This window comes from Xiphophorus maculatus, chromosome 13 (assembly GCF_002775205.1).
Source record: "Xiphophorus maculatus strain JP 163 A chromosome 13, X_maculatus-5.0-male, whole genome shotgun sequence".
In the NCBI taxonomy this organism is placed as follows: domain Eukaryota; kingdom Metazoa; phylum Chordata; class Actinopteri; order Cyprinodontiformes; family Poeciliidae; genus Xiphophorus; species Xiphophorus maculatus.
In genome coordinates, this window is record NC_036455.1 from 28,143,050 (window position 1) to 28,156,315 (window position 13,266).

General features: G+C 38.9%; 1 protein-coding gene across 2 annotated transcripts in view; it reads left to right on the plus strand.

The window, feature by feature from the left end:
- The first annotated feature begins 275 nt into the window (after nt 1-275).
- col22a1 (collagen type XXII alpha 1 chain) overlaps nt 276-13,266 on the plus strand; it is a 74,504-nt gene continuing 61,513 nt past the window's right edge. For both annotated transcript variants that reach the window (XM_005806189.2, XM_023345237.1), the window contains exons 1-4: nt 276-502; nt 6,020-6,161; nt 6,256-6,822; nt 12,903-12,983. In XM_005806189.2, coding sequence (XP_005806246.1) covers nt 6,071-6,161; nt 6,256-6,822; nt 12,903-12,983 — 739 coding nt within the window. In that variant the 5' untranslated portion in view covers nt 276-502; nt 6,020-6,070. The remainder of the gene's footprint in view (nt 503-6,019; nt 6,162-6,255; nt 6,823-12,902; nt 12,984-13,266) is intronic.

Below are 13,266 nucleotides of genomic sequence, written 5' to 3' on the forward strand. Positions count from 1 at the left end.
CAAGAGGCCGCTACCGAGATGCTGCACCTCTTTGGCTGGGCAGAAAGAAGGAGAAAGAGAGAGAGAGAGAAAAAAGGACAAAAATATCCCAAAAAGTTGGCTCTAAATTTGGCTGCGCCTCTCAGCCTGTTTTTTTTTTCATGAGCAGGCCACAGGCGGTGGAGAACAGCAGAAGCCACCTCGTCTCCCAAGTGAAACCCTACACTTTCTGTCTCCCCCCTCCCCTCCCCACCTCCTGCTGTTCCCTCCCACTCCGACTGAAAGGTTGCCGGAGATCACCTACCAAACACTACTTCAGAACTCTGTGCACTGGACCGGCGACCCGGGATAAGGAACGGGGGCTCATCTTGATTTGCAGTGCCTGCCAGGAGGGGGAACCTGTTTGTGGATTATTATCCCCTTATAATGATGCTGCCGCCCTGCTGATCCAGAGTGTGAGCGCTGGAGGCAGAGAGAGAGAGAGAGAGAGAGACTCCTCCAGTGAAACTGACTCACCGGCCAGGTAAGAAAAAGAAAAAAAGTAGACATTTTCACCTTCCTAAAATGACGGCATAAGTCAATTGTTGCCAAAATTCATGTCGTTTTTTTTTCTCTTTTTTTGCATCAATCATGCTTTGACAAAAAATAAATAAAGGTGATTTTTGCAAGAAGAAAAAACCTTTTGGCAGAAAAAAATTACTTGTGGCATTATTTTAGTAAGGTGACAATATTATACTGTTTTGTTCTTTTACAAAGCTATGACATTTGTTTAATGTTGAACAGTGGGATAAATCTTTTTTAAATTGTTGTCTCCTGGCCGTTTGATGTTATTTTGCAGCTCCTGTGACTTTAAAACTATTTTCATAATTTGTGGCACAATCCAAGGTGACTGTGGCACAAAAGAGAAACAAAAAAAACAATACGAAAAAAAAACCTCCAGAAAGTTTTGTTTCTCACGTCCGAGGAATGATGAACGCAGCGCTTCTGTTATAGACATCTAAGCTGCAGGTCTCAGGTCTGCCGCTGAGGGCGGAACTGGAAACCGGCCTGATGACACAGATGAGGCAGGTTTTTTTTTTGGTTTTTGTTGAGGAAACTGGACTCAGGTTCACAGCAGAAGCAGTTACCTCAGATGGTTTATCTGCACATAAAAATGGAGAATAACTCCAGTGGAAGAGCCAGGGAGGACAGATTTGTTCAAAGCCCAGCAGTCGGCTAAAGAGCTAGCTGCTGTTAAGTTTTTCCCCCCCTCCACAATTTTATGACGCTACAACCCTCCCATATAATATAGCATAATTACATTTTAGTTTTAGTGGATTTTATGAGAGAGAACAATATATATTAGTGTGTACAAATATATACAGTATATATATATTTAAATCTGTAAAGTGCAGCATTCACGTCTATTCTTCCCTCTTTAATAAATAAAACCCAGTACATCCAACTTCCTCCAGAGTAAATCTGCTAGTGCGAGGTTCTGTATTAGAACCACAGCAGGTTATGATGCAAGTGATATGGCTCTCTGCTCAGAGTGTCATATCAAAGGGGGCATGAGAACTCAAAAACATTTAAAAAACCCCAAAACAAAACAAGGTGTCTTTTGCTTCTTAACATGTCTAGACAGACAGAATGTAAGAAAACATGGCTGAAGACTAAAGCCTTTATTGTGAGGCTAAAGTCTGTATCTGTTTAAAGGGTTATTTCAACACTTTTAAGGCCATGGACCACATTTGATTAGCTTCAGTTGGAAATTTGAGATACAAGTTCTAGAAATACATAAACCTCACTTCCACACACACACAAACACACCCCCACAAAAAATACACATTTTCAAATTTACAAAATCTTTATTATATCCAAAAGATTGACAAATAAGATTCATTTAACATTCGAATGGTTCAGGCAATACCTATTATTTCCATTTTCTTTAACATAAAGCTTTGATTTGTAAACTTGATCTAAACAAGAAAAAAAAAGAACGAGCAAAAAAGAATGATCACTTTTCCCAGAGAGCACATGGAGGGCAGCATGGTGGAAAGCACGAATGCTGCATTTTCTTCTCCTTCTTTACTGACATCTGTCCAGAGTTCATTTTCCAGATTTTAACATTCATCCTAACTCGGGATGTTTGGAGCAGTTCAGCTCACATACCTAATCTGCTCATAAATAGCAACACGGAAAGCAAGAAACAGAAATAACCTTAAGTGGAATCAGATAAGAAAATTAGTATCTGGAGACTGAAAGCCTTTGCTTTCCCAAAAGTTCATAATGCCTTCACTATTTCGCCTTCTAACATAGGCACAGTCATAGACAGTAGGGTACTATGGCAGTCCCCTCTCCCCCTCTCTCTCTATACCCCATTTTGCTTAATACTCCATTCTAAGTAATTCTGTGGTCTTTTAAAACCTTGGAGCATTAGCATAGTGCTACCAAAACAGAATTGTGGCCCTTTTGACCTTTTGTCACATCGTCACCACAAAACCCCTGAACCTTTTGTTTCCACTGTATGTTGTAAACTAATGCTAAGTAGAAAATTGGGTAAGATATCTGAAAAGTGTGGCATAAATTTGCTTTAAATCCTCTTTTCTCTGGCAGCTCTGACTAAAATCCTGTGAAACAAATTGCCTGGTCACCTAATCAGCTACATGTGTGTAATTTAAGCAGAGTATTAACAGAGGAACAAACAACTACTCCTTGTCCACACAACAAATCTGGCCTTCACGGAAGAGTTGCAAAAGAAAAGACGGTACAGAGAAAACCAGAATTTGTAAGAATTTCAGTCGTTTGTGAAAATGAATGCAGGGCACGCGAGACATATCAATGCACTGGTCAGATGAGACAGAAATAAAATTTTATGTTGTTTATGTAAGAAAAAGAGAACAAAAACAAACCAAAGAACTAAAACTGTGTTGTCAAAAATGATAGAAAATTTTTCTCAACTAACAACGGAGATGAAACCTAACCAAATCTAAATGTGGACAAAATGAGTTGCAATAATTTACATCTAATATTTGTAATAAATAAATAAAAAATAGCATTATTATGACTTTTTAAGCTTCACCAAAAGAGCAAATCCAAATAAAGTTGTTGAAAACAACAAACGATCATCTGAGTACGGTAAAAAATGTTCCTTTAAATCACTTCTATCTGAGGATAAATATGTTATCTCAATATAAACAACTTATTTCCCTAAAAGATATAAAAATCCTTCAAAAATACATTCCTTCAAGAAATCACATTTTTGCCAAATACGTTTGCAGTAAATTGGATAAACTAAAATTTGACAAAAAACTAAAATAACTACATTAAATCTAAATTAGGAGGACTAAAATAATAGCAAGAAATTTAGGCAAAATAATATGCGGAAAATGTTGTGCTCTGTCACAGTTAGCGCTGCATGGGAGATGTTTATGACAAAAATGAATGGGGCTAAGTATATGGAAGAAATCTCAGAGACTTGAAACTGGAGTGCAGGTTCGCCTTCAAACAGGACAACCCAGAGCTACAATGTAATGTTTTACGTCAAATCATATTTATGTCTTAAAGTGGCCCAAAGTCCACACCTAAATTTGATAAAGAAGAAAGACTTGAAAATGTTCAGAGATGTTCTCCCTCTAATATAAGAAATATAAGAAAAAGCTGGGAGAGGCTAGGTCAAAAGGCCTGCAGCTCAAATTGCAACTATAGCTTCAGCTTCTATCAGCATTTATGCATGGGGACATATACAAATGTACACCACTGTTACAAGACACTTAGTTTTGTTCTTTGAGAAGTCTTGGAAATTAAAAACACCAAATATCAAGTTCACCATAAAATTCAACTCATGTGGATGATGCAGGTTATGTTAAAATGTTGCTAGCAGGATAAGAAACAATCTTCTGCAGGTGTGAAATTAATGCAAACATTGAAAAAGTAACATTAGCATTTGGCTGAATAGACGGTTGTTCAGTAAAACGTGAAGGGAGAAAAACATGAATCTATCAAACCTAAGGAGTCTAAAGTACACTAGAGATGGATCTTGTGGAATCCCTTCTATGGCAACCTCCATAGAATGGTGGAGTACTGGTTACCACTATACACCTTACACCATCGGGTTCTCTATGTTTATCTGCCAGAGCTAGGAAATAAATACAGGAGCAGTATCTCATTAAATTACCTGTCACTCCTCAGTGCGGAAATACGTTTTCAGATTTTGACTTCTTAAAAAGTCATAGTGTGTGCCCCTCTGACTATCTTCTCACTTCGTTTTTTATTTTCAAGACAACACTCAAACATCCCTCGAGGTGTTGCTGTTTTATTATTATGACCTTTCTTGTTTAATGTTGGTTTAATGAAATGTCACTCTGGAAAACTTTTTGTTTTAACGAGTTTTATATCTCGTTACGACGAGAAGCTCTTGTGTTAGTGAGACATAAAGCTTGTCAAAACGAGAAAGTTTCTCATTATGACATGAATAGTGTCCTCCAACCCATAAAGTTAAGATGGCTACATTCAGTAGCATCTTTTAGTGCACTAGCACTGTACTAAGGAACAACAGAATACATATTTTCTTCTTCTTTTTTTATTTCTGTGGCAAGCAGATCGTTTTGGTTGCCTTTCCTCTGGAAAATAAATGAACAAACAATGTGTTCAGTGGAAATATCTTACTGTACTGAAACAAGGTGGAAGATGGTAAAAAGCTTTTCAGCTCATCGGGGACTACTTCTTTCCGACTTGACCAATAACTCAAACTTTCCAAAGCTTCCCCCGGACAACCCCCCACAACGAGACAGCGTTCCTGTCGGGATGAGCCCATGTTTAGGCTAGAGTCAGTCACATGTTAGATCCTCAGCAACAGCAAACGCTACAAATTACGGACTACAGTGGAGAATTGAGATGTGTTTAGATGTTGGGATTCTGTCAGTGTCATTAAGGCACAACAGCCAGCCCAATAAAAAAAAAGATCTACTTGATGACCAAAATGGGACCAGATTGACTCTCATCGTCCAACAGATGTCTTTGTCTGGGTGTTAAAAATAATCCGATCGTGCAACATCAGCAAACCTCACTAACTCTTCATTCTTCTGTTTTAGTCTTGTGGGTGGATAGAAAGACATAGTTTGGCATCAAGTTTCAACCATCCTCAGTCAGTCCAATTTTCTCTGGACGGAGAGTTCACTTGCTCCTCCAAAGAAATGTTTATTTCAGTCTTAGCTTTCAATTATCATGTTCGGAGAATGAAGAACATTTCCTGCCAAGCTTCATACCAGAGATATATGGGGCTGGAGGAAAGGTTTGCCATGAGATGAAGCCAGGAGGGTGAGTGTCTTTAAATGCAGAGTGTTAATACAATTTTAAATTGGTTTTCTGCAAGGCTCTTGTTATAGTTGGGATGTGAATCCAATGGCTACAGAAACTTTTTAATTTACAACAATCTTCCAACTCCACAGGAGGTATATGCTTTGAACAAGCATTTGCCCTTTGACAGATTTGATCTAAACACATTCAGCAACAGATGAAAAACAGTCACCAAGAATTATAGAAAGGGTTACCAAGTCATTTCTACAGCTTTAAGATTCAAGGAAACCAAGTAACATCATCATCCACCCATGGAGCAGTAATGGCCCTTCCCAGCAATGCACAGTGTACCAAATTTACTGCAAGAGTAATTTTAAATAAAGCACCCAGAAGCATATAAAAGATCACAGAGAAACATCAAAAGCACTATAGGCATCATTTGCCTCATTCAAAGTCAGTGTTCAACAAGAAGAGGAAAATTACATCCTTAATAGAGTTCCAAGGCTGTATCTTCAAATTTAGCAAAGTGACAAAGACATCTTGATGATCCTCGAGACTTTTTGGAAAAAGTCCTGTGGACTGATGAGACATGACATTTCAAATCAAAAAACAATACATTGTCACAATGGAATATTTTTCTTACAAGAAGAGATTAATAGAATTTAGAATAGCGCTGTAACATAACAAAAAGTGGGAAAAGTGAAGCACTGCCAATACTTTGAGGGTATGCTGTATTGCCTGATGTCTCCACTGATTTTTCCAGAGCTTGATGGTGGTAATAATCTGAACAAATCAGACCCAAGACAAGGCCCACATGGAATTCCGACTGGGATTTAGGATCACCCTGGTCTGCTTCTTCCTGGCTTTTTCTCTTTCCCAGGAAAGAGTGGATGCACAAAGGGCAGGTAAAACCATCACCATGAAATATTCATACCCAGATAGGAAGTTTAATCTGTCCCAACTACAGTAACTGAATCCCCATGTTTCTGTCTGTTGCAGGTTGTAAGAATGTCCACTACGACCTGGCGTTTATTCTGGATACCTCATACAGTGTGGGAAAGGAAAATTTTGAGAAAATTAGGCAATGGGTAGCCAACTTGGTGGAGTCTTTTGACGTAGCGCCCGACAAGACGAGAGTGGCAGTGGTTCACTACAGTGACAGGTCGACCCCGGAGTTCACCCTGGGGCGATACAGGACCCTGGAAGACGTGAAGCGAGCTGCCCGTAACATGCGCTACCTCGGGGGGAACACCATGACCGGGGACGCTATCAGCTACACCACCACCAACATCTTCACGGAGCGGAACGGCGCGAGGCCGGCTGAGAGCGGCTTTCAGAAGGTGGCCATCTTGCTAACGGACGGCCGAAGTCAGGATTACGTTCTGGAACCTTCCAAGGCGGCCGCCAGAGCTGGCATCCGGATGTTCGCAGTGGGCATCGGGGAGGCTCAGAAGGAAGAGCTGGAGGAAATCGCGGCAGAGCCTAAAAATGCCCACGTCTTTCACGTGACCGACTTCAACGCCATTGATAAAATCCGAGGCAGGCTGAGGAGGAGGCTGTGCGAAAGTAAGTCACCCATCAGACTATTTTTAAACACATTACTAACCCTGTCTGCTGCATGGCCTCTTTCTGAAAACCCACAATGGAGAGTCAACCTCAAGCTAAACGTCGCATTTATTCAACTGGTCCCTTTATTTTAACCTTTAGCCACTGCGCTGGAGCGACCCTAACCACGAAACCCCACCCAACTACAGAGAGTTGCTCAGGCACCCGGTGTTATCAACTTTTGGTCTAACACGGAGCCTGTGAGGGGAGACTCTTTAAAAAGGGAGTTTTAAATAATAGTTTCCCAACAAGACATATCTGTGGTGTCGCTGCCATCTTGACTGCTGCCTCAGAGCAGAGGCGTTCAGCGCTGGAAAGCCTCTCCTCTTAAAACCTCAGCGGCTTTTCCACTATTGTGCTGAGAAAATTCTTTCAACACATGCACACAGGCTTAGAAAGTAGTTCACACGCTCTCATAAATCACCTAATTTGGGGTTAAAAATGCACTCTCTAACAGCTTAATAGTTGTCTCATCTGTATAATGGAGCAAGGAATTTCTCTCTTTAAGTTCCTTTTCCATATTTGTTTTTGTTTCACGACCTAAAGGCATGGCCTATTTTTTATTTTATTATTATTATTGTTGGTTGCTGAGAGGCAGCGTGTAGCTACTATTTTTATTTCAGCAGCTTAGCTTTAAAAACCCACTCAGACCGGATAGGAAAGTCAGAGCACCTGGTTGGGTCACGCTAACAGTAGTCCCAGACTTTGCACCAAAATATTATAGATATATATATAGATATATATATATAATGCTATAATATTCGCCACTATTGGTCACAGTCAGTGAGACCTATCCTAAGTGAAAAATTAGCCAAGAATTGTTATTGAAATGTAAAGAAGTGCTTTAATTTAGTTGTTCTCTGTGGACACACATTAACAAGTGATGTCTTTTACAATCATCTTTATTTTTGAAGATGTAGATTATTATCTGTGTGGAGGAAGAAGGGTGGTAGGCAGTGTGGCACCAACCATCTTCCTGCAAAATTTGTTCTGTGAACTTGTGAACTCTTTGAAACTCTTTACAAGTTCTGTTTTGTGTTTGACATATGAAATCCATTTTTGGCTCACTTGCTCCTACTTACATTTCCCGTGTAATTTATGATTTTTTTATTTTTTATTGTAAATACAAGTAACTTTGCGACCACTGTGATGTTGTGTAGATTGAATTGTTTTGTACTGGTTCTTCTCAAGCTAGCTGTTAGCTAGCTACTCTGGATATAAACTACATGAATTCCCCAAGAGTTATTTACTGGTGCTAAAAGATTTACTGCTTATAACCTTCTACCAGAGCCTCACGTCAAGAATCCTAATCTTTTCCTTATTTGCTGTAAATAACTAACTTCTCTTTGAATATTATTATTCAAAAGTTACAGTGGTTTCAGAGATGGTTTGTTGGTGTTGTTTTAATTGGTACAAACCTACTTTTGTTGAAATTTTGTTACTGCATTCTGTTTTCTTATTGCTAAATTAAGAGTAAATAGGAAGAAATTAACCTGATAACTCCAAGACCACAAACAAGAAAGACAATACGTTGTTCATTTTGACTAGGTAGATGTAAAAAAACTTCCCTGCAAAGAATTAGTTCTTAAAATATAGCGGCTGGTTTTTACACTCCTGCAGGTTTTAAAGGTTTGAATCTTGAATCTTTATTTGAAAGCCAATTACCTCCGACTTTGTGTTAAGTCAGTACATTTTCTCTTTTCGACAAGAAATGTAGGTTGTATATTTTGATGTAGAAAACCTTGAAAAAACCAAAGGCTGCATTTAGTGAGAAAGAAAAAAAGCTTAAACTTGTTTTGTCCAATTTAAGAAATTGCTGCAAATGGACCTCCATGTACATCCGTGGTCAGTGCGAGTGGTTCACTGGGCAGTGCCAGTTATTTTCAACCAGAAAATTACAGCTCCAATGTTTCACGTTGGCCCGGCGCCCAATACTTGGATAGACGTGAAACGTATTCGCCTTTTAATCTATACGTTTAAAAACGGACATTGTTTGTCCTCCAGTGACTCTTTAGAGCATTTGAGGTCTTAAGCTGGTAAGTTTGGAAGTGTGACCTTGAGTGGAAAAAACTCACGTTCTGAGAGTGTTTAGACGAAACGATCAAAGGGCACAAATAATTAGAAGCTTATCAAAACCTGCGGCAGCAAAAAGAGAAAGGGAAAATATTGGCTGTAGGACGGTAATGGTAAGGCAAAGGCAGGTTTTACATTGCTTCAAATATAGCTCGCACTCACATCCCCAAATTATACCTTCAGTACCACAGCTGCAGGGAGTTGCTCTGTTATTTAGCATTTTAAGATTCAGAGCTGTGCAAGCAACATCATCTTTAAGGAAGTGTGACGCAAGTCACTTTATCCAGAGAGTGGCCATTCTTGGTCTACCTGCTGGCGCTGGCATTATAAACACATATACTTTGGTAGGCCTTCCATTGTCGCTTAGAAAACTTCAGGTAGACGTGACATTTTGACTTGAATACAGTGGCAGCCTTCAGTCCGGCATCAAATGTTTGTAAAGTAACTTTTAGAAATTGAGATGCCAAACGGATAAACCAGCTGCTCGGGTTTTCACGTCGGGTACCCTCTTAGTTTTTGTACGTTGCAAAAACACAACAAGCCAAATTGTCCTCAGAATCAACCTCCAGAGCTTTTTATGACACGGAGACTTTTTGGAGGTGTGATTCTAGAAAATGGCAGGTTTTCATGGCACATATTTTGCAGATGCTTGTAACGGCAGGAAAGCTGGAGTGTTTCAGTTCAGCCGCAGAGAATATTTATGATTTGTGGTCAAGGGAGCAAACACGAGTTTTTAAGCTATTAATTATGGAAAGGAGAATTTCATTTGGACGCTTGTACCACGTTAGATTGAGATGGGTATGGACCGGGACAGAAATTTGGCCCACACCGTTTTGGTCCAGATGGCCCACCAGATATGATCTCTGCAGATGATCCTCATAAATATGAATGCATTCACTGGGAATAAGGTGGTAAATTATAATAAATAAAAACATTAACGAGTCGGACCACTCTTTATGCACACTCTTCATAACTAGCATAACAGAATAACAAATTTTGCTGGCTCTTTATAGAAGAACTGAATATCTTCTGCAAATGTAGAAAGTATAAATAATTAAAATGTTATCTACTCACTACTTACATTGCTAACTCTCAATACCAGGTGATGCTTCCTAAGTGTCTGGTGGCATATTTAGCATAGAGACTTATAGGATATGTAAAGGCTATGGCATTAGATTAGGTACTGCACAACACACAGATATTGGCTTTTTTGTCTTTCCATACTCTGCTGATAAGAGAGTTTACTAGAATACCATGAATATTTTCAAAGCCTAGTTGATTAGCAAGCAAAGACCTGTGTGTCATACTTCCTGTATTGCTTTGGTGTGGAGTGCTCTATATTTTTGTTTTTATTTGCAATTTTTTTGGATGGCACTTAAGAAAAAAAAAAAGAAGAAATCTACATCTTCTAATTGCATGTACTATACCAGATTCTTTGCTACTTCTTCATTTAAAATGTTCTTGGCTTCTAGGCTTTTTGAACAAAATTAAATGTATCCACAGGCCAATTCATAAAACAATATATAATTCCATTCTCAAAAAACTCTCTACTCCAATAGAAGGATTTCTTCTGCCAAAAACAACTTAACCCAAAGGTGTTTCCTTTCCCTGTCGCCACCGCTGCTAAAATATACGTGTGTGGAAATATGAAACTCGCTGTTTCCAGTGTGGAAGTAGAACCCACCACACCCCATTTCACCCCACCGTCCTCCCCACCGACACAGCTGCCCTTTTCTTCAACCAGGTCTGCGTCTGGACATCAAACAGGAAACTGAGCGGGAGAGGGAAGTGTGTCTGCACCAGCTCTGTTCAGCTCACACACCACTCCTAGCGCTTACATCATTCCTACTTAAACAGTCTGACAGCAGTTACAACAGCTGGGGGGTCCAAACCTTTTGCCAAATTATGTTTCTTTTGTTATAAAAAGTGCAAAAATAATAAATAATAATGCACAAAACCTTAATTAGTTACTTTTTTTAAAGTTCTTATTTGTTTACTCTATAGGTGTGCCTGATTCTACTTTCAAGTAAAAGTTACTGGATGTTAGTGGTGCTAAGTGCTATCAAATTAAAATAAAAATCTTTTAATGTTAACAGAAAATGTTAACATTAAAAGATGAATCGTGGGGCGTGCTGTGGTGGCGCAGTGGGTTAGCACGCCCCACGTTTGGAGGCCTTAGTCCTCAACGCGGACGTCGCGGGTTCGACTCCCGGTCCCGACGACCATGTCTTCCCCCCTCTCCTCACCCTCCTTCCTGTCTGCCTACTGTACAAAAAATACGAGCCACTAGCGCCACAAAAACTCTTCGGAGAAAAAAAAAAGATGAATCGTTTGTGTTGCTGATTAAGTTTACTTTTTAGGATTATTTGAATGTATCTGCCTCTTTTTTATCAAAGAAAATTTCACTTTGATTTGTTTCAAGTGTGTTACGATTAACACCCTGGCGAAATAGATGTGTGCCGTTTTTTGAATTGTGAACAAGGGCCACACAGAAACATTTCAAGGGGCCATCGCAAGTGGCCCCGGGCCACGCCTTGGACGTCTGCTACTGTGTTTCAGCACACAGGAACTTTGTAGGTGGCTGTCTTCAAAAGAACAAACAACCTAAACTTAGAATAGAATTCAACTTTATTGTCATTGCACTGTCACAAGTACAAGTAACAAGATGTAGTTTGCATCTATCCAGAAGATATAAATATTTATTTACAAATATAAAGACATACTGTATGTTTACCATTAGTCTTATATTGCCTGCAAAAGTATTTACACCCCTTGGTCCCATTTCAGTTTATTTTATTGGGATTTCATCCAATCAGGAGAGCATATTTTTACATTAGAAGGAAAGTCAGATAGTTTTCTTTCAATTATTAAAAGTCTGAAAAGTGTTTTTTGTTTTCAATCCATATGCAGTCATTCATATGGGATTTTTCAAATTCTCCAATCAATACAGTCCACTCAGGCTAAAAAATAAACCAGCAGTTTTGGGCCAATGCTGAGTCAGCAGTCGAATGCAAATTTCAGGGATAATGAACAAACTTTGGTCTAACCTGTCTGCTGTGTTCCTTTGTCTTCATGACGCTCTTTGTTCACTAACAACCTCTGACAGACCGCTGAGGCGTTGCTTACTAACCACCTGTTACTAATGGATTGAGTCAGTGGAGCTGGATTTCATGTAGGAGAATCAAAAGAAAGGTGCTTGGATACAAATTAACTGAAGATTTTTATATTTTCATTCCCAAAAGTACATGATAGTTTTTGCTCAATTTCATACTCACACCCTACTTTTTGTTAGACATTATAGTTGCGCGGTACTTCATATTTTATCGATTCAATACCACATAAATACAGGGCTTGTATCACCAATACCGATACCGATATTTAAGTTTGATATATTATAAAACTTCTGACCTTTAGGTGTTTTGAGGTGGTTTGTCCAATGTTAGAATTTGAACAAAGTTTATAGGTACTTTAATAACATGTTAACATGATTTGTGTGTATTTTTCTTAAGTAAACTGCGAAGAAATTCTCATTTGAGAGCAAAGCGAGACAAAATCTTTTTGGAGGTACTATTGATGAACTACAATACGAAAAATAAAATAAAATTTCAAGAGGCAATCTAAAACTAAAGTAATGCATAAGCTCAATACTGGTATAGATCTTATACTAGATTAATAGACCTATTGATCTAGTATAAGATTGATATTTATACTATCGATACTTCCACTAGAAGATGGAAGCTACTATTTATATTTCTAGTAGAAGATTGAGTCTATCAACTCTGTAATATCAATTCAGAGTTGATACCGATTATTGATATTTTGGAGCGATTTGCCCATTTCTATTGGTTACATAAATTTACATACAGTTTTAACCGAAATAGCAGACAGTTCAAGTTGAGCACGATAAATTCTGTATGTAAGGCAACATGAAAGACACATTTCGCCTGACACTTGTCTTTTCTTCCCAGATGTCCTGTGTCCAAAGATGAAGGTTCAACCTGATCGCTTCAAGCCCAACAGCACCAGTTATGGTCTTGAAGAGGTTCCAGGTATGTGCAAACTGCTGCTTTCCCAGCGGCAACAAGGACGGCTGGCAGCATAAGTCAACCTCAGAGTCAACTCTTCATTTTTCAAAACATTTCCTGCACTCCCACTTTGGGCTTTCTTTTTTTATGCGTTTAGAGAGAAAAAAAATGCATTTCTTTTATGCATAGATGCAGTCAGCTCTTGCAATTTTCCCCCTTTTGCTATCTGATTGGAGAGTAAATTGCTTTTATTCATGACTGGAAGGTGTTACCTCTCTGGCACATTCATTTTCTGTCTCGTTTAAAA